Genomic DNA, 27,058 nt, shown 5'->3' on the forward strand with positions numbered 1-27,058 from the left:
GCACCGAAGATGAACGGGGCTAAGTGATCTACCTAAGTTGTGGGATGTAAAAATGCATTGGTAGGGGAGCGTGTATCTTATTAGTATTCCTCGCACCTTACACATGAGCATCACGTGTCAATCCTGAACATATATCGGGATCGGAGCGTGACAGTTTTAATTATGTACAATACCAATAATGAATAAGATGTGGTAAGATGGCGATCATTTATGATGACTAGACCGTAGTTTGAAAATATATATTTAACTTATGATACAGGTATCTACAAAAATAATTAAAAATTAATTTACCTATCATCCATGAAAATAGTTCAAAGAAACTTTATCTTCTATGCATTTATAAATCCATACTACACTACAAAAAAAGTAGTCATTACCGACGAAGATTTTTCGAGGGCCCAAAAAAACCATCGTAAAAAGCACATTTTGCGACCATAAAATATGAGTCGTCGGTAACATGGCATGAAACAAATTTTTATTACCAACGCACATGATGTCCTAGGAAAAAGTCTCAAGTTTCGTCGGAATTGCACTTTTGTTTGGCGGGAAGAATTGGTGCCAGTTGTATTAACGACAAGTAAAGTTCTTATCGGAAATAGAATGGTTATTTCCGAAGGTTTACTCATGTGGACGAAATTGATTTAGTATTTTCGAGGGAAAAAAAGTCCTCTCGGTAATGTTTTTATCATTTTGAGGGAAAAAAAAGTCCTCTCGGTAATGCTTTTATATTTTCGTGGGTGATTAGTTGTTGTCGGAAGTAATCATATTTTTCAGACAAAATTTTTTCTTTGTCAGAATAAATTTTAAGGCATATGGTTTTGTTGGAATCAATTATTTACTAAAGGTCACATGTGTCGTTTGAATATTCTTGAAATAAGTTTGATGCTTAATTTAAATTCTACAATAAATAGATCATATAACTTAGAATACATATGGAGAAAATTGGACCATTAAATTAAAAATAAAACCATTGAGAAAAAAAAGTGTATAACTTAATATAGTATTCTATGATAAAGAAATAATTTGCATGCCTTTGTTAAATCATAACATTTGTCATTGACATTGAACAAAGTATAACCACATCACTTCCGCAACTAAATTTTCAGATAAAAAAAAAACACAATCACAATGAGAGCTTATCCCACAATTTCATCATCTTCGTCATCATTTTGGTTGGCTTGAATACCCCCATGCGCCTCTTCTTCTTGGTATGGCTCATCATCATCATCAACATTAGGCATCTCATAAACATTTCTAGGCTTCGTTTCCACCACGTAACTCCAAGCCTTATTTTTAATCTCTCTCACATAAAAAGCTTGGGTTGCTTGGTTTGCCAGCACAAATGGCTCTTTAGTATTCAACTTGCGAGTTGTATTAATACTAATTATTCCATAACGATCTATCTTATAACCTGTTCCTTTTCGCACAATGTCATACCACTCACAATTGAACAATACAACTCTATTGCCTTCTGTGTAACGAAGCTCAACCACGTCTTTTAATACTCCATACCAAGACACACTATCAATCTGATTCTCCCCCTTAACCATAACTCCACAATTTTGTGTTTTTTTATTCTCATCACGTTGCAATGTATGAAACCTAAACCCACTCATATAGTAACTAGGATAATATTTTACTCGCCTTTCCGGACCGAGAGCCAACGAAAGCATTTTCTTATCAACTTTGTTATCATAGTATAGTTGTTTGATCTGCATATATAGAAAGAAAAATATTGTAGAAACAATATATCTAATAATCAACAATTTTCACATAAATAGTATACATACCCTCTCATGAAACCTATTTGAAAATTGAAGCCTATGTGACTCCTCCACATTTCTAACACCAGAATGCGTTAGAATATTCTTATGTTCTCTGCGCATATAACAATGAGTTAGTTAAATTAATTAATATATTAAAATATTGTAATACTAAAAATAAGTAGTAAAAGATCGAATGTTGAAAGTTCGTATGGTAATGAGAGATTTCTTACTGAACAAAAGGTAAACATTCATCACAATTTTATAGGACATAAAACTTGGCAGCCTCAAGGAGTTCGATACCCTTCTCTTCAAGTACACCTTTCCCAAAAGATTTACCTGGTGTTGAAAAAATAGGTAATTGAGATGTATCAGATAACGATTGACCTCCATCATCATTTCTATCCCTTTGATTAAACTTAGTTTCAACTCGATGCAAATAACGAGAGCAAAATGTTATGCATTCATCTCCCAAGTAGCCTTCCGCAATAGATCCTTCTGGACGAGCCTTATTACGAACATAACTTTTTAGTTTATGCAAATACCTAACCAGATAGTAAAAATTGAAATTAGAGAATATAACTTGATATCAAATAAAATGTTATGTAATAATAATATTTGAAAATTGACATTACCTTTCTACAGGATACATCCACCTATATTGCACTGGACCCGCCATTTTTGCCTCCCATGCTAAATGGCAAGTTAGATGAATCATGATGTCAAAGAAGGCAGGAGGGAATATTTGTTCCATCTTGCATAATGTAATAGCAATTTGATTTTCAAGAACATTCAAATCTTCTTCTCTCAATACTTTAGCACACAATTCCTTGAAAAAATAAGAAAGCTCAATGAGGGGCTCACAAACGTCTTTAGGCAATAACTCTCGAGCTATAAAGGGAAGTAATCTTTCCAAGAAAATGTGACAATCATGGGTCTTCATACTAGAAATACTACGTTCTCCAGCAGCCACACATCGAGATAAATTTCCAGAGTATCCATCTGGAACTTGTAATTCAGATAACCATTTACATAAAACTCTATTATCATCGTCTGACAATGTATAGTCACCTGGGAGAAAATCAAGCTTACCATATTCTCTTACTTTTGGATGATATTTTTCCCTTATACCCATTTCACGAAGATCAAGGCGAGCATTTAAAGAATCCTTTGTCTTACCATCAATGCTCATCATTGTGCCAATCAGACTCTCAAATACATTTTTCTCGATGTGCATAACATCTAAGTTATGACGCACCAAAAGTGTTTTCCAATAAGGTAATTGAAAAAATATAGAATGTTTTTTCCAATTATGCCTCCTTCCCAACCCAGGTATCGTATGCTTGTTCTGCTTGCCATGAGTTATTTTTCTTAATTCATCCAGTTCTTGTATAACATCATCACCAGATGGTCTACTGGGTGCAACCGTTTTCTCTCTTGTATTGTCGAACTTGTTTTTTTGCTTGCGCCATGAGTGGTTAGACGGTAAAAATCGTCTATGACCCAGATAACACATTTTTGACCCATGAGATAACCTGCGATGTGAAGTCTTAGAGGCACAATATGGGCATGCCAATCTTCCTTGAGTGCTCCAACCTGACATGTAAGCATATGCCGGATAATCATTGATAGTCCACATAAGTGCAGCTCTCATTTGAAAATTTTGCCTTGTAGATATATCATACGTTTCCACATCAGTTTCCCATAGTGTTTGCAACTCATCAATCAATGGACTCAAATATACATCTATGTCATTACCTGGACTTGTTGGTCCAGGTATAAGTAAGGACATGAAAGTATAAGGCTCCTTCATACACATCCAGGGAGGAAGATTGTACGGGAATATGAGAACTGGCCAAGTACTATGGCGAAGATTCATCTTGCCAAAAGGGTTAAATCCATCTGTTGCCAAACTAAGCCGTACATTTCGAGGTTCAATACCAAATGACTCATGAATTTGATCGAAATATTTCCACTGCTCAGAATCTGCTGGATGTCTCAATACACCATCTTTCACACGATCTTTAGAATGCCATCTCATATCTGCAGCTGTCTTTGATGACATATACAATCTCTGAAGCCTTGGCGTGAGTGGAAAATATCTCAGAATCTTCCAGGGAACCTTTTTACCTTTCTTTTTGTTACCCTTTTCTTGTGTTCTCCATCTCGAAAGCTTACATGTAGGACATTGCGTTGCATTTGCATGCTCCTTATAATAAATAATGCAATCATTCTTGCATGCATCGATCTTTTCATAATGAAGACCTAATTCTGCAACAATTTTCTTTGCACCATCATTGCTTGTAGGTAACTTTTCACAGAAAGGAAAGGCATCCTTCAACAATTTTAGCAATGCACCAAAAGCTTTGTTGCTCATAGTACCAGTACTCTTGATATGCAACAAGTTGACAACAAAGGACAAGTTGGAATACGACTTACAACCATCGTACAACGGCTGCTCTGCCTCTTTTAACAATTTGTAAAACTTTTCTGCATCTCTATTTGGGTCCTGTGGACAGCCTTCTTCTACTAAACCATGCATATCATCATCTTGTTCCACATTGATCACATCATTTTCACTACCATCACTATCACTATCACTGTTGCTTTCATCAGTCTCGTCATTCTCATCCTCCCCATGCAAATACCATATAGTATAATTTTTGATAATTCCATTATAAAGAAGATGTTGTTGTACTTCAACCTTAACGTTTTTGTATCTATTACTACACTTGACGCAAGGACATAAAATTTTAGCATCGTCCGGCTGAAGATGGTTGTATGCATAATCAAGAAAAGTTTCAACTCTGTTAAAATAATCTTCGGATGACCTCCCAGATTGCATCCAAGATTTATCGATTGGCATTTTTCCCTGCATGGAACAAAGTTCACACATAGTGTCTAATTGGGGGGACACACACGCGCAAGAACCGAACAGTCTTTATCGAATGCTATAAACGTATTGCGTTTCTCAGTATTATCGTCAAAATCAGTTAGGTATATAATCACAGTAATAAAAAAAAAACAATAAACGCCAATATGCTTAAATGCAAATCAACAAAATCCTCTTATTTCGATAATCCAATTCATAACTTGCATGCCAATAAAGAAGAAAAGCAAATAAAGATTCTAAATTCAATCTCACATGGACCTCAATTAGTCATAAACCACATAGAAACAGATTTCAATGGAATAGAAAATACGAAATTCAATCTCAATAATTAAAATTCCACACACGCCCAAATGCTAACTCTTAATCTCCCCCCCCCCCAACCCAAACATATAGAAAAAGTTGAAAGTAATTCAGATATGTACAACCTAACTCCCATATTCCTGCTTCTTAGTCAATCCCTACTAGAATTCTAGATGCATTAGACATTTATAATTGATTATGGAGCCTTCTTTGTCTACCCAACCCCAACCGTACATGGTTTCTTCTCTTCTTTTAGCAAGACTAAGACAACCCCTTCAATTTGACCCAAATAAAAATATAAATCCGAAACACCCCCCAACCCATCCCCACAGACTCCCCCCCCCAACAGACGTGCAAAATCAAAACTATAAATCTGAAAAATAAGGGTTGAAGTCACAATTAATTGGAAAACAGAACAAGCCAATAAATAACATAACAATGGAACGAAATAAAAAATTCAAGAACGTCCAGATGATGGAAGAAATACCTAGAGTTCAGACGTTCGACGGAATGGAGGGAGAAAGTCACGAATGCCCAAACCATAAAACGGAGGAATTGGAGTTCACAAATCCAAGAGTTGTTTATCCCAACTAAAATTATACGTAGGTTTATTTTGGGTATAATTAAGCAGTACTAAAGTGGAGGGATCGTATACATTAATTTGGGTATTAAAATATTGGAGAAATTAGATTTTCATCCTTCATTTTGCTACTCTATTGATTAAAATCCTATTCCTTTTCAATTTTTGATCAAGGTCCTTGAGTATTAATAACATCATTAATTATTTCAATAATAAAATATTTTTTTTATTTCTAAATATATTCATTTAATGTTAAAAATGTTACAATTAGTATATATATATTTATGACTAAATTTTTTATCATATATTTTTAGTTTTAGTTTGTACCCATTTTTAATTTGTAATTCTTTTTTAACTTGTACCAATTTTGTTTTCAGTTTTAATTTGTACCCATATTTTTTAAAGTTTATTTACTTTTTATTTTGCTAAATGTACCCATGCTAATTATATGTACCCATTCATGTAAAACTTTTTAATCTTAAAATGTACTCATTCTTAAATATACCAATTTGTTATATGTAAAATGTACCTTTTTTTATATAAAATCTATTCAATTTTTTTTCTAATCCATTTTTAAACTTATATGGGTACATTCTGTTTTCTTTGATTTTAAAATATATCCATGTCAAGTTTAATCGAAGAAATTTACTAATGTTATTAAGCCTAATATCTTCTTTTTTTGCGATTTTTGAAGAATGTACCCATGTTTTGATACAATAAATTTTTTGGTAATTTTGATGAATGTACCCATGTATACACACACACACACACACTAGTATATTTATATTTTTAATATTTTTAATCCCACAAATTATGTTTTTTATTTATTTAAAATCTCATTTATATAAACAACTAAAATTTATAATTTATAATTTAAAAAATATAGTAACATACAAAGAAATAAATTATCACATTAATTTCAAGGACCTCGATCAAAAATTAAAAACCAACAAGATTTCAATAAAATAATATTCATAACTAAGGACCGCATCTAAAGTCTCCCTAAAATATTACATACACGAAACCGTATTTTCGACAAAAAAAAAACACAAAACCATATTAAAATAGTATTATCCATTAGTGCAAATATTAAATTGAAGATCGAATTCGTTCGTCACACTCTTATAGGGCTTAGGAGTGTAGTTGTAAAAATTAGCTGGGGTTAAGATCACCGTTAAATCGTGAGTTTGCGTTTATAACCGTCAAAAGGTCTCGTCTCGTTACCTAATATCTGAATATCTGTTTTTTGCAATTTTTTACTGATGCAATCTTGAAGCATATACCAATAAGTTTGATGGTTGGATCGTTGAAACTAGTTTTGTAGAATGTGTATTCCTTCAAAACGACAGATTCAACAAACACTTGGAGTTTATTTTATACTTTCATTAAGTTGAACATAATAATTTGTGGTGTCCACTAGTGCAAATATTTTAAATTGAAGATCGAATTCATTCATCATAGTCTTATAGGGTTGAGGAATGTATTTGTAAAAAATCATCAAAATCGGAGTTAAGATCACCGTTAAATCGTGAATTTGCGTTTATAACCGTCAAAAGGTCTCGTCTCGTTACCTAATATCTGAATGTCCGTTTTTTGCAATTTTTTACGTATGTGATCTTGAAGCATATAGAAACAAGTTTGACGGTTGGATCGTTGAAACTAGTTTTGTAGAATGTGTATTCCTTCAAAACGACAGATTCAACAAACACTTGGAGTTTATTTTATACTTTCATTAAGTTGAACATAATAATTTGTGGTGTCCACTAGTGCAAATATTTTAAATTGAAGATTAAATTCATTCAACATACTCTTATAAGGTTGAGGAGTGTATTTGTAAAAAATCATCAAAATCGGAGTTAAGATCACCGTTAAATCGTGAGTTTGCGTTTATAACCTTCAAAAGGTCTCGTCTCGTTACCTAATATCTGAATGTCCATTTTTTGCAATTTTTTACGTATGCGATCTTGAAGCATATAGAAACAAGTTTGACGGTTAGATCATTCAAATTAATTTTCCAGACTGCAAATATTAATTTTTGATAATGTTCAGGGTTTTGGCTTTTTTCCTTAAATGAATGGTATGGAACAATATTATTTTATATTTAAAAAAAAATGTTTGTAGAATTTAGTGTTTTGCCATTTCCCAAAAATAAATTTGGCTTCCCTCTTCTTTTTCCCACAATTCCCAAACTCTTGTTTTTATGTAAGTTTGACGGTTTGGGTTTTTTCCAAATTAATCATAAACCACATGGAAACAGATTTCAATGGAATAGAAAATACGAAATTCAATCTCAATAATTAAAATTCCACACACGCCCAAACTCTTGTTTTTATGTAAGTTTGACGGTTTGGTTTTTTTCCAAATTAATTAGGGTTTTGGCATGTCCCTCCCTTTTCTCCCACAATTTCCAAAAAAATTTCCTAAAATTTGTTCCGCCCACAGCCAAAAAAAAAGAGGAGGGAAACTACACTCTTGATTAGATTAGGGTTGCATCTATGCCATTATTTATATTAATGCCTCCAACCTTCAAAGGAGGCAACAAAAACTCTCCATAATCAATATTCAAAGTGCACAACCGTGAGCATACAGGTAACCCTAAAGTCATCTTGTTTGTCTAGTTCGTCCAGTTTAGGTTTTGTGACAATGAGTTCTCCTTGTGCCAATTTTAAGTTTAGGGTTTATGTATATATTAAATTTCAATTTTATTCATTTTTCATGGCTGCTGGGATTTTCTAACAATTAGGGTTTATGTATATATTTTGCCTTCTGCCATTGAAACCCTAATTCTAGTTGATTTTATTTTAGCTTTCATGGTTTCGTTTTTTCATTTTTCTATCTTTCGGTACTATTGGCATCTAATTTTCTTGTATTTGTATGATTGATAGATATGGCAAAAAAGGGAAGGAGCCAAAAAAATTCATCAAGCACACGTCGTCTGTCATCTAGACTCTCTTTAAACCAACATGATACCACCACTGAACTACATGACAATGAAATGCAAGAGACCCAACATGCAAATATACAAGGTAATTTTATATGTGGATTTTTAATTTATATGTACAAAAAGAAAAGCTACAATGGGATTTTGTCTTTGCCTAATCAAGTCTGGGTTCTTGGCCATCAGAAAAGCTACAATGGTCGTCTTCTTGGTGTAGGTGTTGGCTTTAGTACTAAAGATGCATATCCCTCAAATAGCCAAAGTTGTAATAAACGTATGTGCTTAGAACGTGAAGAAAACCATGAGCAATTGAAGGACCAAGTCCACACTTTAACAGATAAGTTGAATTCTTTGCAAGAATTAGTTGAAAGATTGATGCCAAACAACTCAAATAATTATGCGCGCTCAGGACCATCTGCTTCTATGGTAAATTGTTTTATTTCATTTTTATTGTTTGTCTTACTGTTGAATAATATATTATTTCTTTACTTACTCTCTTTATTGTTTGTTTGACAGGAGAATGTTGAAAGTTGGTCAGATGCTCAACATGAAGATTAGTAGTGCATCATACTTTCATTTTGATATTATCAAATATCTGAACTTGTTAGGTTTTATTCGTGGGATATTGTTCTTTTTGTATTTTTTTCCAATTTAACTATTGTCCATTTTCTTTTTTAAATAATTTTATGAATAATCTTGCTTGGATATTGAGAAATTTAATACAATGGTTTGGTTAATTTATTAGTAACGATTACATACCTATTTTTATCATATTTTAATTCCAATATATAATTTAATTATAAATAGAATAATAGCTTTTTCGATTGTAAATTTCTCTCGTTAATGTGCACATTTCTAACAAAGACGCTCATATAGGAAAAACCCATTTTCAACCAAATATTGGTTATGAAAAAATTTGCGACGACTAAATATGGTCATTAATATTTATTTCCAATGAAGCTTCACCGTCAGAAATATATATTACCGATGAAACTTCACCATTGCAAATATATATATTCGACGAGTCTTCATTGTCGAAAATATATATATTCCCGATGAAGCTTGCCATTGCAAATATGTATTACCGACAAAACTTCACCGTTGGAAGTACATATTTTCGACGATGCTTGATCATAGTAAATATGTTTTTGTGCCTATTTCTGTCAAGCCGTTATGTATTTTCGACAACCTTGTATGGTCGGTAATTGTAATTGCGATGATTGTGCACTCTCGTAAAAAAATATGATTTTGTTGGAAAAAGATTTTTTGACACAATTGTTTGGTCGGAAAAACGTGATCGCAAAAAACATTTGTCGTCACTTGAAAAGTAATTTCGACAACTCTATAAGTATTTGCGACCAAAATTCCATGTCGAAAATAAAATAAGTTTGCCATTTTGAACATTCATTTCCAACATAAAAATAACTATTAACAACGAGTCATGTGTGTCGAAAATGCATTAATTCCAACGGCTGGTCGGAACAAAAGTATTTCCAATGAGACAATTTCCGACGCTCAGCGAGGGCTTTTTCCCGTCGGAAATAAGTATTTGCGACGGCAAAATGCCTTTTCCAACGGTATTTGACCCTCGCTAATGACACTTTGTTTTGTAGTGCTAGTATGTCTTCTGATCTGTATTTTGACGACCCGTCCTTAATTTCCTATGTAAATTCTCCCCGAGTGTGTAAATTGACATTTATGCCCTTGTAGGCAAAGTGACGTGGACGTGATTATGCAGCTTTAAATCATTTTTCTTGCTATTGTCATTAAATGGTACTCGTTGTTACGAACGCGTGGGTGCGAGTTAGACCCGAATCAGATTTGTAACGAAAAAGTTACGCTCTGTTAAAGTACGTTAACCACGAGTATTTTGTACATGCACGTACAAATTTACAGTATCAGAAACATTGTTAAGGATACAGATTGTGTACATTTGTACAAAATCTGAAATCCAATCCCTTCTCCTCAAAAGTGGATATGTGTCTCCCAATCACCCCACCAATCAAATTTGATTTCCCTAAAACCCTCACCTTCACTCTTTTTCCCTAATTCCCTTTTCACCAATCAGAACCTTCCCTTTCATCCAATTAAATATGATCCTACTCCTTCGCTCCCCCAATCAGAAACTACATTCACACACACACACACACACACACACACACACACACACACACACACACACACACACACACACACACACACACACACACACACACACACACACACACACACACACACACACACACACACACACACACACACACACTCTCTCTCTCTCTCTCTCTCTCTCTCTCTCTCTCTCTCTCTTTCTCTCTCTCTCTCTCTCTCTTTTGTCCTTCTCTCTCTCTCTCCCCGAAACCTCTCTTTTCTCTGCAACTAGCAAATTTGACGTCCAAACTCCTTTGATCGACTCCCAAAACACTGCCATTGAACTCCCCTTGAACTCACAATCAAAGTTGTACCCTCAGATCGTGAAACGGATGAGTTTTGACTCTCCAACTCGAAAGGTCTCACTTGGTGAGTTTTCCTCCGATGAGTTTTAGGCCGAGTCACAAGGTTTTAGAACGTGAGGAAGCTTCTACACAACCCCCTAGAGTTCTTAAACTAAGTTTGGAGTCGAGTTGACATCGAAACCAGCGAGTTCAAGGATTCGAGGTTTTGGCCGAACCTTTCGAACCATCAGGTCACTTCCGTCCACTTTTTGGATTTTTGAAAGGTATAATCTTGTTCTTCTCTTCAAGAGCTTCATTTCCATATAAAGTTGGTCAAAATGGTTAAGAAATGAAGAAGTTATGCGATTTTGAAAATTTCCCAGAAACCGGTGAAACCAGACAGTGGTGGACGATGAGGCTCACCGGAGAAGACAAAAAATATTCCGTCAAAGTTGACAGAATATTCTAACGGCATCAGGTGACGCCGTTAAACTCTGTTAACTATTTAACGGAATATTCCGTCAACTCTGACGAAATATTCCCGACGGCCGTTAGCTTCTGCCGTGCATGTGCCTATGCGTGTGGCCGTGGGTTGGGCGATGGGTGAGGGCGCGTCCGACCTCTGGCCAGTGAGTGGTTGACACGTGCGGGTCCGTGACTTCGAGTAGAACATTTTCATATATTCAAACCTTCCGTTTGAGCAAAATATGGGGAGTTTTTCCTAACTTTTTCGTATATGTGTTATTTAGTTAATTATTGTTAGTTGTTTCACATATAGGAGAGACTTACCATGAGGACGTACATGGACAAACAAGGCTAGGGGGGCTACAATCCTTCGACATATCATTGAGTGGGCACTTTGTTTTCGTGTGTGTGTATATATATATATACACACTTTATAGTTTCCACAAATACTTTTAAATTGATTTATGCATACTATGCCATGATTTATTTGTTTCAAAAATGTTGTTATGCGGTTGAGATTTACGTATTGACATGGCATATTTATATGCATTTTATCTGCTCATAAATATTGTACTGTTGTGAAATGCTAAATAATCTCACAGGATGCTCAGGTAAGTTCAGGTAAGTTTATTATGCTGATTGAAATCATTGAATCATTTTGGCATGCATACATTCATATAGTTCACTTATCATTTATGCACCCCGGTGTTAGTGCTCCCACCTTGAGTCAGGGCCAGTTCTTCACGTGATGTTCACCTTCCGCACCGCACGCTCGCCTTGGATCAAAGTAGGTGCCAGTCTTGTCGTACAGGTCGCATTAGGCGACTCCAACTTGTAGGTGATTGTGATTATCACCAGTTTTCATGTGATTGTAGTACTAGAGCATATATATTACACTAGTCCTGTTGTACAGGTTGCATTATGCGACTCCGACTCATGTACTAACATAGATTGATGAGCAATATGTGCAGTCGTACAGGTCGCATTAGGCGACTTCAACTTGCCTGCTAGTATAGATTGTTGAGCACATGATTATATTTATATTGCTGTTAACTTATTGTGTTATGGCATACTTCTGGATTTGGCATGCATTTGATTTCATACCTATACGTAGTATGACTTTCTGGAAACTATACATGTTTTACAGCGAGGGGTTAGTATGTTCGGAAAATAAACGTGTTTTATAAACCTTTATTTTTGTGCCCACTCACCCTTCTGTTTTTTGCCCCTCCAGGTCCTAGATAGCTGACTTACTTTGTGGTACTTAAGGATTACCGGACGATTCTGACATATCTCCATCTTAACGTAGGAACTTATCCTAGTTGTGTAATAAGTACTTCTCTAGGTCGACTGCTTTACCCTTATGTTATCTATGCTTTGAATATTTGTAGTTTATGGGTTCTACCCACTACCACGCACTCACTTGATTAGTTTAAATAAGTTCTAGTTTCTGTTTTAATTTATTCACATTTTTTTACATCACTCATACTTTTGGTTACGTCACCTTTGGGTGATGGCCAGCACGTCTCGACTTTGGTTGGGGTGTGTCATGTATAGTATTTACAACTTATATTAGTTAACATAGTTAACCTATATGGAGGCAAAAGAAAAAATTGAGATACAAATTAGGAGCGGAAGAAGAAGAAACAATATTGAGTTCTTATATTAATCCTAAAATTGAGTAAAAGATAGACCTATAAATAAGGGATGAGATTTACCACAATTTAATAAAAAAAGATAATAAAAAAAACTAATGTGGATAATATATGAATAGTCCTAGCCCAGCAAAGTGTACTAAACTCAATAATGACTCGTAAAATTGGACTTATATCGATTTTATTTATAAAAAAAAATGGTTAAAAGGCTCAAGTTTATTTCTTATGAAAGCAGTTTTGAAAAGTAATCTAGAGAATGCTTTTAAAAGATAACGTGAAGAGGTCATTACTTTCAAAATAATTAGCATTTTTTATTTTTAGTAAATAGTTTTTAGTGCTTAAATTAGAAGTGAAGTACTTTTTTTTTTAGCCTTGATAATTAGTTAACAAGTAAGTGCGGCAACTTTCTGGATGCACGAAAATCTCCAACTACAAAGTTGGTAAGAATATTTTATGCAATGAATACATTGAATAGAGATAATTATGGAAAAGATAATGAGAATAAAATTTGGAATGAAGACTTCAAAGAAAGAAAAAAAAAACGTTATTATTCTCTCTTGATTTTGTTTTATGAGCTTAAAATTATTAACCATTACTCACATGCCACATGGCAACTTCTATTCAAACAATTTTCTATTCTGACTCGGGCAATGCTGTAGCTCTCACATGGGATAAGGTTAGTAATGTTGAACGGAAGAATAAAAATATAGAAGGCTGTATTTTCGCAAGAGCAGCGGCTGGCTGGCCCATGGAAGTTTCGCTTACTAATGCGTCATGGTATGTTTTTCTCAACCAGATGACACATGGTTGATGGAAGCCCATCCTCCAAATTCGAATGCAACCAAAATTGTCTCGAACTCATGAGAAAAACTTACATAACACGAGTATATTATTACGTGTGCCAATTATGTAAGGACACTGCTATTTTTTTCGCATATTTTTTGTGTTACTAGCACGAGACAGACAGTTACCATGGCAGTGTATAGGTGCTATATATAAAATACGGACATTTATGCACTCGTCTGTCGCCTATAAAATACCAGCTCCCAAGTCCCAACTCACATGGAAAGCACAAGAGAGTGAGAGAGACGGAGACAGAGAGACAGAGAGACAGAGAGTGGCTGTGATTGGCTTTTCCTACCTCAGTTTTGCCCAACCACTGCGTCCTCATCTGAATGTGATTCACACTCCATCAGTAACGGAGCTGGTGGTTGGTGTGTGTAATCTCGTCCCACATAAGCAGTCCCATGTGGTTCTGATATCCCCCAAGATTCAACTCCTTCCCTTATTATTCACAGATTGTAGTCCTCTTACAATTTTAACATTCACCAAACTACTTTTTCTAAATTTCTGGTAATCTTTACCACTTTGGTATTTCATGTTTTTGGTTTTTTGGTTTCACAGATTCTATTTAATGATCTAATGATTCTTGGGTTCTTGCAGATTTGACCATCTTGAACTCACGAGCTTTTGCTTTGGTTTTGGGTGCCACCATTTATTTGCCAAGTAAGATTGTTCGCCTTTTTTCTGCTTCAATTCTATCCAATGCGCATGTCTTTGATTGTTTATCATGTTTCTGATATTTAGATTCAATAAGCTGCAAAATTGGAGCATTTCGATGATTTACATACAAAGCTGATTTTCACACACTCTTTTTCGCCTCTCGCTCGCCTGAAAAAGCATATCTTCCATTTCAGCCATTATCGTAATCCTTGAGTTGTAAAATGTAAAAATATTTCAGTATCTGTCAGTGTGCTACAAAGCATGTTTGACATATGGGTAAAAGCATAACCCCTTCATCTTCTCCATTTCAGCAATCACTTTCTTTAGTTACAATCTATTCCTAACTTTGTATTTAAATTTTTTGGTATTCAATTGCAATGTACATTACTTTTCAATGAATAATATGAAATTTAGTAAACTGAATCTTTGAAATAAAGACTCCTTTTTGCTGTAGTGTGACATATGGTTAAGTGTCGAATATTTTGCTTTCAGTACTGGCTGTGAATCCGCAGTACATGAGCTTTTTACGGGAAAGTAGAAATGTAGGACGGAATGCAAAATCTAGCTAATTGTTTTTGTGCTTTTTAGTCTTAGTCCGTTCATCAAATGTTTCTGTTCGAGATTTCAAGCAAAAAAACCCAATTGTGTAGGTATTATCATAGCATAGGAAATTTGTATGGTGATATTTCTTTTTGGTGATTGCTGATTACTTGAGTCTTGCAGTTTTCCCAAGAGTCTCATCGACGGTGTTTTGTCAGAGAACTGATGACGGATTATTGTTTTGGCATTCAAAATCTGAAGTTCAGTGTCTATTTTGTTATGTGAAGGAAAAAAAAATAAAAAAATAAAAAAAGCTAAAAAGGGTTCAGATAGGAAGAGATATAAACACCATTGGATATCAGATTATCAGTACAAAGACTGGACAAAATGATCTATCATTCCTTATTTTCGTTTTTCTTGTTGTGCTTTCTTGAACACAGTTTTTAAATATTTCCTCATCCCCATCCAACTGATCATTGAAGAAGGGATGACTACCTGTTACTCATTTTTCAGAAAGATATGTTTTTGTTTTATGGATTTCTATTTGTGATTTGTTTCCAATGAGTGAAAATCCATTCATTGTTATTAAGGGCTCGGATGATAGAATCGTGTGTTGTTTCTTTACATAATCCATTTGCCGCTTTCCAGAAACATTTGAAAATTACTTTTAGGTGACTGGAATGGTACTAAGGCCGCTGATGGTGATTTCTAGAATCCTAGTGGTGTGATGTTTGTAGTCTCTTTTCGTTCCATAATTTCTCTATGAATAGGACCTACCAGAGTCTTACAACAATCAAAAGACCTAGTTGAAACAAACAGAATACTTTCGACATATTATTCGCTTTGTCATGCATCAAATTTGTATCTACAAATTGACATACCACATGGACAGAGATGTATAAGGTGATGTTTCAAAAAGTTCTCTGCATTGAAAAAAAATTTGGGCATCTGGTTGTAGATTGTTAATTTTTAGGAGAACCATTATTCCATCAAACTTCTCGGGAAGGTGTGTATTATATTCATATGCCGAAAAATAACTTTTTTGGTTTTCTAATTCTGAATATGCAGATGGGGGAAGTAGTTAAGGACTTAGCCGCTGGGACTATGGGAGGGGTAGCACAGTTAGTAGTTGGCCACCCATTTGATACCATTAAGGTTAAACTCCAAAGCCAGCCTACTCCACTTCCAGGGCAACCTCCCAAGTTCTCAGGTGCTATTGATGCTGTCAAGCAGACATTATCGGCTGAGGGAGCTGGGGGTCTCTACAAAGGAATGGGAGCTCCACTTGCCACTGTTGCAGCCTTCAATGCTGTCCTCTTCACCGTAAAAGGGCAAATGGAGACATTGTTAAGGTCTCAACCTGGTGTCCCGCTTACAGTTAGTCAGCAGGTCATTTGTGGGGGAGGGGCTGGAGTAGCTGTGTCCTTTCTGGCATGCCCTACTGAGTTGATCAAGTGCAGGTCAGTTTAATGACTATTTTCTATTTGGGTCTTGCGTAATATGTCTGTAACCACTCTCAGCCAAGTGTCATGGAGAATTTAAGGTGACACTAGTTTTGTTCCTTGAAAGAAAAACACCTTAATCTATTCCTTTCCTTTTATTTGCGTTTTCAATCATGGTGTAAGGTTTGTATTTACAGATTGATTCTTTTCATTAAAATCAACTTTTTAATGAAAAGGTTTAAATTCAAATTTCATCACTTTGCCATTTCAATAAGGAATTAGGAAGCCTTCTTATGTGCATTCTGTTTGGATTTCATGGTAGAACAGGTTGCAAGCCCAGAGTGCAATGGGGGATGCTGGCTCAGTGGGTGGCGCAGTGAAGTATGGGGGGCCGTTGGATGTGGCCAAGCAGGTACTTAGGTCGGAAGGTGGTGTGAGGGGTCTGTTCAAGGGGTTGGTTCCTACTATGGCACGCGAAATACCTGGAAATGCTGCAATGTTTGGTGTCTATGAAGCCCTCAAGCAGTTCTTTGCTGGAGGCCAGGACACTTCCGGCTTGGGAAGAGGATCTTTGATAGTGGCTGGAGGATTGGGGGGAGCCGCGTTCTGGGGCTTCGTCTACCCAACTGATGTTGTCAAGAGTGTAATCCAGGTAGATGATTTCAAAAATCCCAAGTATTCGGGGTCAGTTGATGCCTTTAAAAAGATTCTTGCCTCCGAGGGAGTCAAAGGCCTCTATAAGGGCTTTGGACCAGCTATGGGTAGAAGTATTCCAGCTAATGCAGCATGCTTCTTGGCCTATGAGGTCACAAGGTCAAGTTTGGGATGACAATTTATTTCCAGGCTAATTGGTCGCTATCGATTTTCGTTTTTTTTTTTTTTGATTCGGAAGCAGTTTTTCTATACATGAACTTGTGGTTGGGTACTAGGATCCTCCATTCTTTGTAACAACACTTCTGTTGCTGGATGAGACATTCTTTTACCAATCATATTACATGCACTGGTTTTCTCTTCTTTTCTTTCCCTAGAAAGTAGTAACTCTTGCAGATGTCTGGCATCCGAAGTCGGATGTCGTCGGTAGAAGCCAAATTGATTATACCCAAATGCAGCCTCCTTTTAAATGTTACTTTGAGGGTACAAGTTTACTTCAACACTCTTAACATCAAAGAAGCATGTGAGAAGCACCAGAATCCAGATTTCTCCTATACATTCAAACCATCAAAATCTGAATCTACCCAAATTACAAAAGGTAAATTATGCATACGGGTTATAAAAAAAAACTAATTTTAAGGAAAAGTACCAATTCCAACCCATTTTCTTTGAATTCAGCCATATTTTGTGGGCCAAGACAATTATAAGCATTGTACACGTACATGCTCGCTCCCATTGCACAAGACCCATGCCCGTCTAGCTCATTTGCTGGAAAAGGCCACCGAATATTGGATAATAAACATGAATAAACTATTTTTTAGGTCCAAAAAATATCGCATACAAGCCGAATCAAGCCTCAAAGCCTGATTGTCATACAAGCCTCAAGCTTAGCCTAAAAAGACATGTCAGGGTGTGGAATCAAGAAAGGTTCATATGTCTAATGATGCCATGCTATGTTAATTAGGCCGCGCATTTGTGTAAATCACGCCATGCTCGTGCAAATTCATATATATTTATCACGCCAAACCTTATCACGCTAATCACAATTCATCTAAGATAAACCCAAGTCACATGCCCAGGGTTTGTCAAGTAAATTGTAGTGTGGATGGTTACGGAAGAATATTGGGCTTTCGTGGAACCAAGATTATGGAAGACTTTAGGCTGCTTGGGAGCCTAAAGATCCAAGTCCAAAACCCTTGTGATCCACATGGGCAGGTTTAAAGGAGAACTAGGCTTAGTTTCCTCATTTCCCTAGCAAGGTAACCAACTTAGTTAGGAAGAAACCGAACCACATGCCTTAAGGTCACGTGAACACCTAGCAGAACATGCATTTAATGAGGATAGAAGTTGACTTTCCCTCACCAGCTCACGCAAAAGAACAATGTGTGAAAGCCATGAGACCTGTTACCATAAGTAATGCATGTGGAATGATGGCCTTGGGAAAGTAGAGCCTCTGAAAGAAGGCCCAGCGTAGGCTTCACGAGGCCAATGGCGTCTGCCTATCTTGCACCAAAATGGAAGTGGCAAGAGAACTAGGAGGAAAAAGGAGAGAAGATCAAGCCACGTTTGGAGATTCCCCTAGAAGGGAGTCATCCACCTATAAAAATGAGATTAGAAGCCATTAACAAGGGGGCAAGAACTCAGCCTAGAAGAAAAGATAGAACGTTAAAAGGGTTATACTGCACCAAGCTAGGGAAATCTCTCTTTTAGTGCAAACGACGTCAAACTCCAAAGCATCACATCAACAATCTTAGTGATTTTCCATAGCCTTTCCTTTGAGCATTCATGACATTAGAAGCCTTGTTACCACCCTAGGAAATCCAAATCATCCAACCTAGAACATCATGCAACTCTACTAACTCTCTCTCTTTCTCTCTCATGCTAAACTCGTAATCTTCTAGTTTCCACACCATGCTTCTCTTGAGTAAGTCATTATTTACTTAATAAGTCATCTTTAAGTCATTGATCTGATCGAGATATTTCCTAAGACGTGCTAATTCTTTCGAGATATTTCGGGACTTGGTACGAAACCAACCCAAGAGAGACAAGAGGACGTTCTCAAAGGCCAAGTCCACCTTGACCAAAAAGTCCCCCAAAAATTATTAACTAAATAAAGTGATCAAGGGTATTGATATAGAGAATGACCGTATTGCATTGTAAAACTGAATAGGTTCTCCACCTCTTCTACTTAGCTTAGGTAGCCATGGCATGCTGCTAGGTGTTACTCATGGTTTTTGAAGCCCTGAAGATGTATAATCATGAAAGTAAGTTTCAATTCTTTGTAAGAGTTTAGTCATCCATTGCTTTGCTAAATATAATCTAATGGATCACACACTATGTAAGGTAATGATTGAAGAATATAATGGAGTGTAGTAAGGACAATTAAATAATTTAGGGTAAATCTCAGTTTACTACCCTTAAGTTTCGTGGTTTTCAACATTTGGTACATGAAGTTTTTTTTATCTTAGAGTCATACCTAAAGTGTTAATTTTGGGACAGTCTCATACATCTGTTAGTTTGATTGTTAAGTCTTTCGTTAACTGATGATGTGGCACCTATGTGGACAATGATTGGATGTCACGTGTCATTAAGAGGTCCACCTGGAAATTACAAATTAAAAAAAAAAAAAAAACACACGCCCGCCTTCTACCTCCCCCAACCCCTCCCTCTCATTCTTTCCTTTGCACACCCCCTATCACTCCTCTCCACTCTTTTGTCCACCAGAAACACCTTTGATATCGCCTTCAGCATGAACTTCGCCGGATTGACACAATCACCCAAAGCCAGAGGCATCTACGACCTCAGAGCCTCCAATTCTTTCTTTTTCGCCGTCACGAACCTCCAGAACCCTCCATAATCCATCTTAAGCATAACGACTTGAGATTCATCAGCATCCTCTTGCCGTCGTCCACCTCTCAGTACTCGTTGTCGTTGCAGGCCCTCCATATTCTTTACCTTCCTCCTCTGCCTTCTTCCACTTCCAAACCCTAAAAAAACAAAAAAAAATCACCTTTAATTGCAAATGGGCATCTTCCCCAAGCCTTAGAAACCCCATTGCTCAATCTCCACCCAGATTTAGCTCCAACCCATTTCATCCATGGCCGCATCTTCCATCTCCACCCACTTCGTCATGTTAGCTTTCCTCGTTTTCTTCTTCAGAACCACCTCCACCGAACTCCTCATTTTCGTTCACCGATTTTGGTAAAGTTTCAAACTTTGGGTCAGATGTTGCTCTGTACGGAGATGCAGAGGTCGTCAATGGTGAATATGCAGTTTAGCTTACCAGTTTAGTGAGCTTAAGCACCAGCCGAGCTATTTACAAGAAACCCATCGAGCTGTATGAAGGTAAGCCTCAGAAATCCGTGTCTTTTTCGACGAACTTCTCGTTTTCTATTTCCAACGGTGGTGGGGATGGATTGGCGTTTGTAATGGTTCCAAAGGGTTTTAATCTTAGCCTATTTGGTAACAGTTCTTTTGGGCTTTCTCTGGGAAATGGTAAAAGTAAATTCAAAGTTGCTACGGTTAAATTTGATGCATTGAGAGATGGAAATGTTTATGTTGGAATTGAAGTGGGTAGTTATATTTCTACTAAGAATTTGGATCCATGTAGTGGGAATAAAACACAGGCTTAGATCGATTACGAAGCAGGTTCGAATCGATTTGAAGTTAGGCTGAGTAAATTTGGTGGGTGTGCAGAAAAGATGGAGAGGATTGAGGGAGGTAAAAGACGAGTGTGTGTGTGTGTGTGTTTTTAATTTTTAATTTCTAGGTGGACCCTTTAATGACACGTGGTGCTCAATCATTGTCCATATGGGTGCCACATCATCAGTTAACGGAAGACTTAAGAGTCAGACTAACGAATGTTTGAAACTGTCCCAAAATTAACACTTTAGGTATAACTATGAGACGAAAAAAACTTCATGTACCAAATGTTGAAAACCACAAAACTTGAGGGTAGTAAACTGAGATTTACCCAATAATTTACTTGTTTATAGTTAGGATTAATTAATATGTTATTAATCAAATGAAAAAGTTTGTTTAAGACCTTGGATTAGTTTTGGACCCCAAGGCCCAACAAACTTCGGATCGTCAAGCCCATTATTTTAAGTTGTATGACAACTATTTATACCATATTTAGGGCCTCCGTATTTAGATCTCGTATAAATACTCGGGGACCTAAATGTAATTATGTAATAAAGGAAGGGGTAAATATGTAATAAGTGAGGAGCTCTTATTCTATAAAAGGACCCTTCACCCTCACAATTAGGGAGGCCAATTCTTAGGCCTGACTCTCACCCTCTCAAAGCCTCACTCTCATTATAGAGCCTCTCTCTCTCCCTCATAGTCCTCTCAGAGAAATACAATATCAGTGTGGACGTAGCCCAAACATTGGGGTGAACCACGATACATCTTGTGTTATTTACTTTCTTGCAGATCACGGTCGAATTTACGTTGTTCCAAGACCCCTTCGGTTTTGTGCATCAACATTTGGCGCCATCTATGGGAATCGACACGAAAAGTTATGTCGGTTCTCTCTCAATTTTTCATCTCCGTCGTGAATCTGCGAAATCACAAAAACCCAGAAACAGAAAAGATCCAAATCTTTCTCTCTCTCTTTCTTTCTCTCTCTAACTTCTCTCTTCTTTCTCTCTTTAGAGAGTTCTTTCTGTCTCTGAGCTGAGAGAACCCCAAAACTCATCGACTGCAAAAGGTAACAAAAATGGCAAACTCATATTTTTAATTTCCACACCCACGACATGTACTTGGAGAAACCTCAACCAATCGATTTCTACGAGGAGGAAGGCAGGCAGGACATGATGATGTTCAAATGAGGAACTCTCCCAATCCTAATCTCAAGCTCATCTCCACCAGCCGCCGCCGCAACAGATGCAGATGAGGGACAGCAGCGGGGAGGACCACGAAGTAAAGGAGTGATACATCAGGAGAAATATGAGTTGAAAAAAGATTCACCTTACCTGCCAGAATGATAGATCACAGAGATCTGCAAACTAGGAGATGGAGCTCAGTTCCAAACTCGGAAGTCGTCTCACTAGCACCCCCACAGCCTGAGCTGATTCCCTCGCGGGTTACCGGAACGGACGCCGGCAGCTGACAAGGTCAGAGGCTCGTAGCAGAGGGAAGTTCGTCAACAAGGTCAGAGGCTCGAGATTCCTGAAGATCAGCCTTAACGACTTCGCTGTCGAGCTATTCGACTCCCCTGCCCCACCTACGCCACGTGGCAGACTCCATGGCCTCCGACATGCGTGCCGAGCTTGCCGTGGACGACGACAGCGACCCTAAGATGATACTCAGCTACGGTGATTAGGCGGTGGATCTGACCTGATCATGGACGGCAACAGTGTCACTCTCTTCTTTCTCTCTTTCTCTCTGGTACTTCCAGCTCCGGAGACATCATCATCACCAACTGAGTCGCGTTGTAGGAGCTGATATCGATTCCGACAACCCCATGCGGGGTGTCGACACCGGAGATACAAACCCCATCTAATCAGAGGTCTCCTCACCTGCCGTCAAAATGAGGTGAAAACTCCACGGCCTGGACTCCGACGTTCGCCACAATGCCAATCACAGGTTGCAGATGCACTCCTCGTTAGTGTGAAAGTTTTCTCAAGAAAGAGAATTTGAGGGGCATCAAGGTTGTGTTAATCCCATTGCTTGGAATTCGAATGGATCAGATGTCTGGCTCGTGTTTAATCCCTCATTCCCCCAATTTCAGATTCTTGAAATCCCTAGGCCTCTATTCTGTCATGTTAGTCAAATTCCAACAGTGAACTTTGTTCCTGTTGATCTAGCTTCAAATTTGGTTTTGGTTTGATCTAGCTTCAAATTTGGTACTGCTGTGTACACTGAGCACGCCCTCGACTAGGGCCCCGGTGGTGGAGAGATGACGGTGTTGGAGAGATGTTGTTCCTGACCAAAAGCCACAACCTCGTCGTCCCTGGTGGTCCCACTGTGCCCAACGTCTCCACCTCCATCAGGTGCAATAAAGGCAAGTGCACCAGAAGATGCCTTTTCATTTTGTAGACACCAAACGTCTCCACTTTCCAAATAATTGATTATTTTCTCGGCACCAACATTTCATCTTGTCCACCAACAATTTAAGACTATTAAAAGAAAGCACAAATTGTAGTGTGGGAGAATATTATGAGCCTTGGGGGTGGACTCGTGGACCATGCATCAAAGAAAGCAAAAGCAGAGAAAGTAAAAGCAGAGAAAGTAAAAGCAGAGAAAGCAAAAGCAGAAAATAAAAGTAGAGAAAGCAAAAGCAGAAAGTAAAAGCAGAAAGCAAAAGCAAAAAGCAAAAGAGGATAAAAAGAAGCAGACATAATTGCGATGGTGATGGCATGCAGAAGAGGGAATTATGGACGTGACCCATTGAGCAGATGGTCGGATTTATTTTTCAATGATGTAATTTATTTTTTTTATCTTTCAGAGATATCTGTATAACCCCATCAAAGGGTAATAATAATAAAATAAAATAAAACAAAAAAAAAACGGCAAGCCCAAAATAAAGGGGCTGGAATGTTGTGTGGAGGGCGAAGGCCCATAAGCCCAAAATAGCACCAACCAGGTGACCAAAAGTACGTCCAGTACTACAAAACATTATTAGGCACCCTGCCGCTATTATCACCAACCAGGTGACCAAAAGTACGCCAAGTACTACAAAAAATTATTCGGCACCCCGCCGCTATTATCGCCAACCAGGTGATCAAAAGTACGCCCAGTACTCCAAAATATTCGGCAGCCTACCGCAATTATTGTTGGAAATGTGCCCTAAAACCAATCATATGATGATACTTTACGGACATTTCACATGTTAAACTAATCTAGTTTAATATCAAGGGCAAAGATTATTGTTTTAAGCCGTCTCATATAAATGTTATATGCTTAAACGATAAGTCCAAGGAATATGTAATTAGGAGAATGTAATTTAAACAAGTTAGATTCATGAGACCATTTTCTTTCGTATACATATCCTAAACATTCGTGATCATAGGATTGCCAATTGGGCATTGACAATCCGTTAAGATCAGTACGTGCTGTATCTTCTCTCAGGGAGAGTGATTGGTCTCGAGTCATTGGTGTGATTGACACCAAGACAAGCATGTAGGTGCTCAATAGCGAATGAGTCCACTGAACACGATCAACGAGGAGTTCTCATACTCATGTCACATGAGAACTCATGGTTGGGATAATGCAAAGTAGTCATTTGACCTGAGGCATCATAGTTGTCTTGTGGTTAGGTCCTTGATCTTTGACTATGTCAAAGTCACTCCGTCAGAGGGTGTCCACGACATAGTTGGGGTTAAGCCACTTAGCCATGGAGGCAAGTGAATGCGCAACAAGGGATCTCTAACCTTCAAACTGTTTGAGGGAGAATACTCTATGATATGATTAAGAATCTCTGGCCAGAGTATGAATAAGATTTAGGAAGTCGTTCCAAATCACATTAAAGGTAATCATATAAGTAAGAGAATCACATTGGATAGTAGACATGAATAAACTATTAAACCAAACAATGTGGTCAAGAGTATTGTATTAGAGAAAGACCGTATTGCATTGCAATCCTAAACTAAATAGGTTCTCCACCTCTTCTGATTAGCTTGGGTAACCATGACATGCTGCTAGGTGTCACTCTTGGTTTGTGGAGCCCTAAACGTGTATAATCACTAAAGGGAGAATTGAAAGTAAGTTTCAATTCACAATCGATTTGAAAGAGTTCTAATCACACACTGCCTCGCTAAAAGGAACCTAATGGATCGTACACCGTGTAAGGTAGAGATTGAAGAAACAAAGGAGATGAGTAAGGACAATTAAATGGTTTAATTGTTTATGGCAAGAATTAATAAATATGTTAATTAATCAAACGAATAAGTTCGTTTTAAACCTTGAGTTAGTTTTGGGCCTTAAAGCCCAAATTGGGCTTCGAATTGTCAAGCCCATTAGCTTAAGTTGTATGACAACTTAACAAACAAAATTTAAGAAGCCCAAAACAGCCCAAAGGCTTGGGAAAACCGGCCATATAGAGAGGGGTAGTGAACTTGGCTTAATTGCAAGTTTGCCACTCCATTGTGAGGTGGTATAAAGGCAACTTTATAGCCATTTCATCCTTAGGGTTTCTTTTAGAGAAAAGATGAGAACACAAGCTCCATTTTTGTCTCTAAGAGGCCGGCCACCCTAGAGGATTTTAGCTAGCAATCTTACTTCCTCTAGGTCACTCATCTCTTCATCAAGTCCTACCTTGGTGTGGAGACTTAGCGGTTCTCAACTTTGGGAACTTGGAGAATCCTTTCAACCATCCTCATCCAAGAAATCCATGGAGCTAAGAAGCAAGAATGAAGGCCCTCTCCTTGGGTGATTAGCCTTTGCTTATGCAAAGAAGAATTAACAAAGGTATAATGTTTCTTAACTCACTTTGTTTTGAGTTGAGTCTTGGTTCACACTTTTACTAGGCTTTGAATTTCATGGGTAATATTTTGTTTTTTAGTGCATACAAGCATGATTCCATCTTTAATTGTTAATTGCATGCCACATATGTTGCTCAAATGAACATGTTTTTCACAAAAATTTCCTTTAAGTGTTATCAAGAGCCTAGGACTAGTAGTTGGTGAATCCTTTTGGGTTTTTTATTTTCATAGTTTATGATTTGAATGTTGTAATTGTTACAAGCTTTATTCTTGCTTCTTTGAATGTAAATTTTGTTAGAAAAATTGCCATCTCAAATGTTGTAGATGTAGTTCATATGAGCATGAATTTTGGAGCTAAAATTTGGTGCCATGTTTTTGTGAAATTCGGCCAAATCCAAAGGGTGGATTTTAGGGTTCATGTTTGTCTTGTTAAAAGTGTTTTAAAGTGACATTAGGAACCCCTAAGTACCCTAGTATGGTAATATGTTTTTTCCCTTAAGTTTGAGAGTTTTTGGGGTGTCTTCGGGTGAAAAATGTTCATGGAGCTCTTATGGGTTTTCATGGATTTTCTTCATTGTTCTTGTTATGTTTTTGGCAAGAACAAAAAGGTTGGGTATTTTGATTCAAACTTTTTGGTTGTTTACATAAAGTTTTTGTTTGCGATGGATGGTTTGAATTTTCAATAAATACCCATACCAATCACTTACATCTTTTCCTTGTTTCAAGGACCCATGTTTTATGGAAACCTAATTTTTAAAACCAACCCATCACCTTTAACTTTTGTTGAAAAATTCAAAAGTTTTATGACACCTCTCACCTACCAAAACCGGCCAACCCTACAAGTAGGGTACTTTTGGGGCTTTTATGCAATTACATAAAGTTTTGATACTTTTGTGTATTTGTACTTTGACCCGAAAGTTTACGTTTTTACGTAAAGGCCCAAAATCACTAAAGGATAAATTGTTTTGCTCCTTTAATGAAGTTTTTGTATTTGATGAAATTTTTTGGTTCTAGTTGTAATTACTTGAAGTAGTGGACTTTTGTGTTCTTACAAAGTGACCTCAAAAGTTTGTGTTTTGCAACATAGCCCAAAAAGTTGAGGTTATTGCATTTGGCCCAAATTAGTTGAGAACAAAATAGTTTTGTATCTTTAAATGAGAATTGGATTTTCATTTCATTTAGCTCAATTTAAATCAATTCTATGGAAACAAAAACCAAATGAAAATGTTGCATTCAAGTTTAATTAGTTAAAGCGTTAATTAATTAAAGAAATGATGATTATGAACCTAAGCCTACGATAATTGAGTTATGTGAAAGGCCCGTCTCAAATTTGTTTGAACCATGGGAATGTGTAGATTAGATTTTGGTTGTAATTTGATATGATTAAATGTTGTAAAAGAGCATAAGCTCTTCTTTACTTTAAAGTAATTTGTTTTGATCAAATGTTGTAAAAGAGCATAAGCTCTTCTT

At 37.0% G+C, this 27,058-nt stretch overlaps 2 protein-coding genes and 2 long non-coding RNA genes across 4 annotated transcripts; 2 read left to right on the top strand and 2 right to left on the bottom strand.

The window, feature by feature from the left end:
• Positions 1 to 1,041: 1,041 nt before the first annotated feature.
• LOC103404913 (uncharacterized) lies at positions 1,042 to 2,288 on the bottom strand. Its single transcript, XR_011576871.1, has 3 exons — positions 1,997 to 2,288; positions 1,791 to 1,878; positions 1,042 to 1,712 (listed from the first exon to the last, which is right to left on the bottom strand). It is a non-coding gene; the product is annotated as an uncharacterized lncRNA (long non-coding RNA).
• A 106-nt stretch (positions 2,289 to 2,394) lies between these two features.
• Positions 2,395 to 4,629, bottom strand: LOC139187621 (uncharacterized). The gene has a single exon (XM_070816106.1). It carries the CDS (start codon positions 4,627 to 4,629, stop codon positions 2,395 to 2,397), a length of 2,235 nt encoding a protein of 744 aa, XP_070672207.1.
• Positions 4,630 to 8,699: 4,070 nt separating this feature from the next.
• On the top strand, positions 8,700 to 9,222 carry LOC139192703 (uncharacterized). Its single transcript, XR_011577000.1, has 2 exons — positions 8,700 to 8,900; positions 8,991 to 9,222. It is a non-coding gene; the product is annotated as an uncharacterized lncRNA (long non-coding RNA).
• A 4,804-nt stretch (positions 9,223 to 14,026) lies between these two features.
• LOC103404777 (mitochondrial carnitine/acylcarnitine carrier-like protein) lies at positions 14,027 to 17,525 on the top strand. Its single transcript, XM_008343737.4, has 4 exons — positions 14,027 to 14,379; positions 14,470 to 14,532; positions 16,138 to 16,529; positions 16,839 to 17,525. The coding sequence occupies exons 3-4, from the start codon at positions 16,138 to 16,140 to the stop codon at positions 17,338 to 17,340; spliced, it is 894 nt and encodes a 297-aa protein (XP_008341959.1). The 5' UTR covers positions 14,027 to 14,379; positions 14,470 to 14,532; the 3' UTR covers positions 17,341 to 17,525.
• Positions 17,526 to 27,058: the final 9,533 nt, after the last annotated feature.

The sequence above is a fragment of the Malus domestica genome, chromosome 16 (genome assembly GCF_042453785.1).
Source record: "Malus domestica chromosome 16, GDT2T_hap1".
Classification (NCBI taxonomy): domain Eukaryota; kingdom Viridiplantae; phylum Streptophyta; class Magnoliopsida; order Rosales; family Rosaceae; genus Malus; species Malus domestica.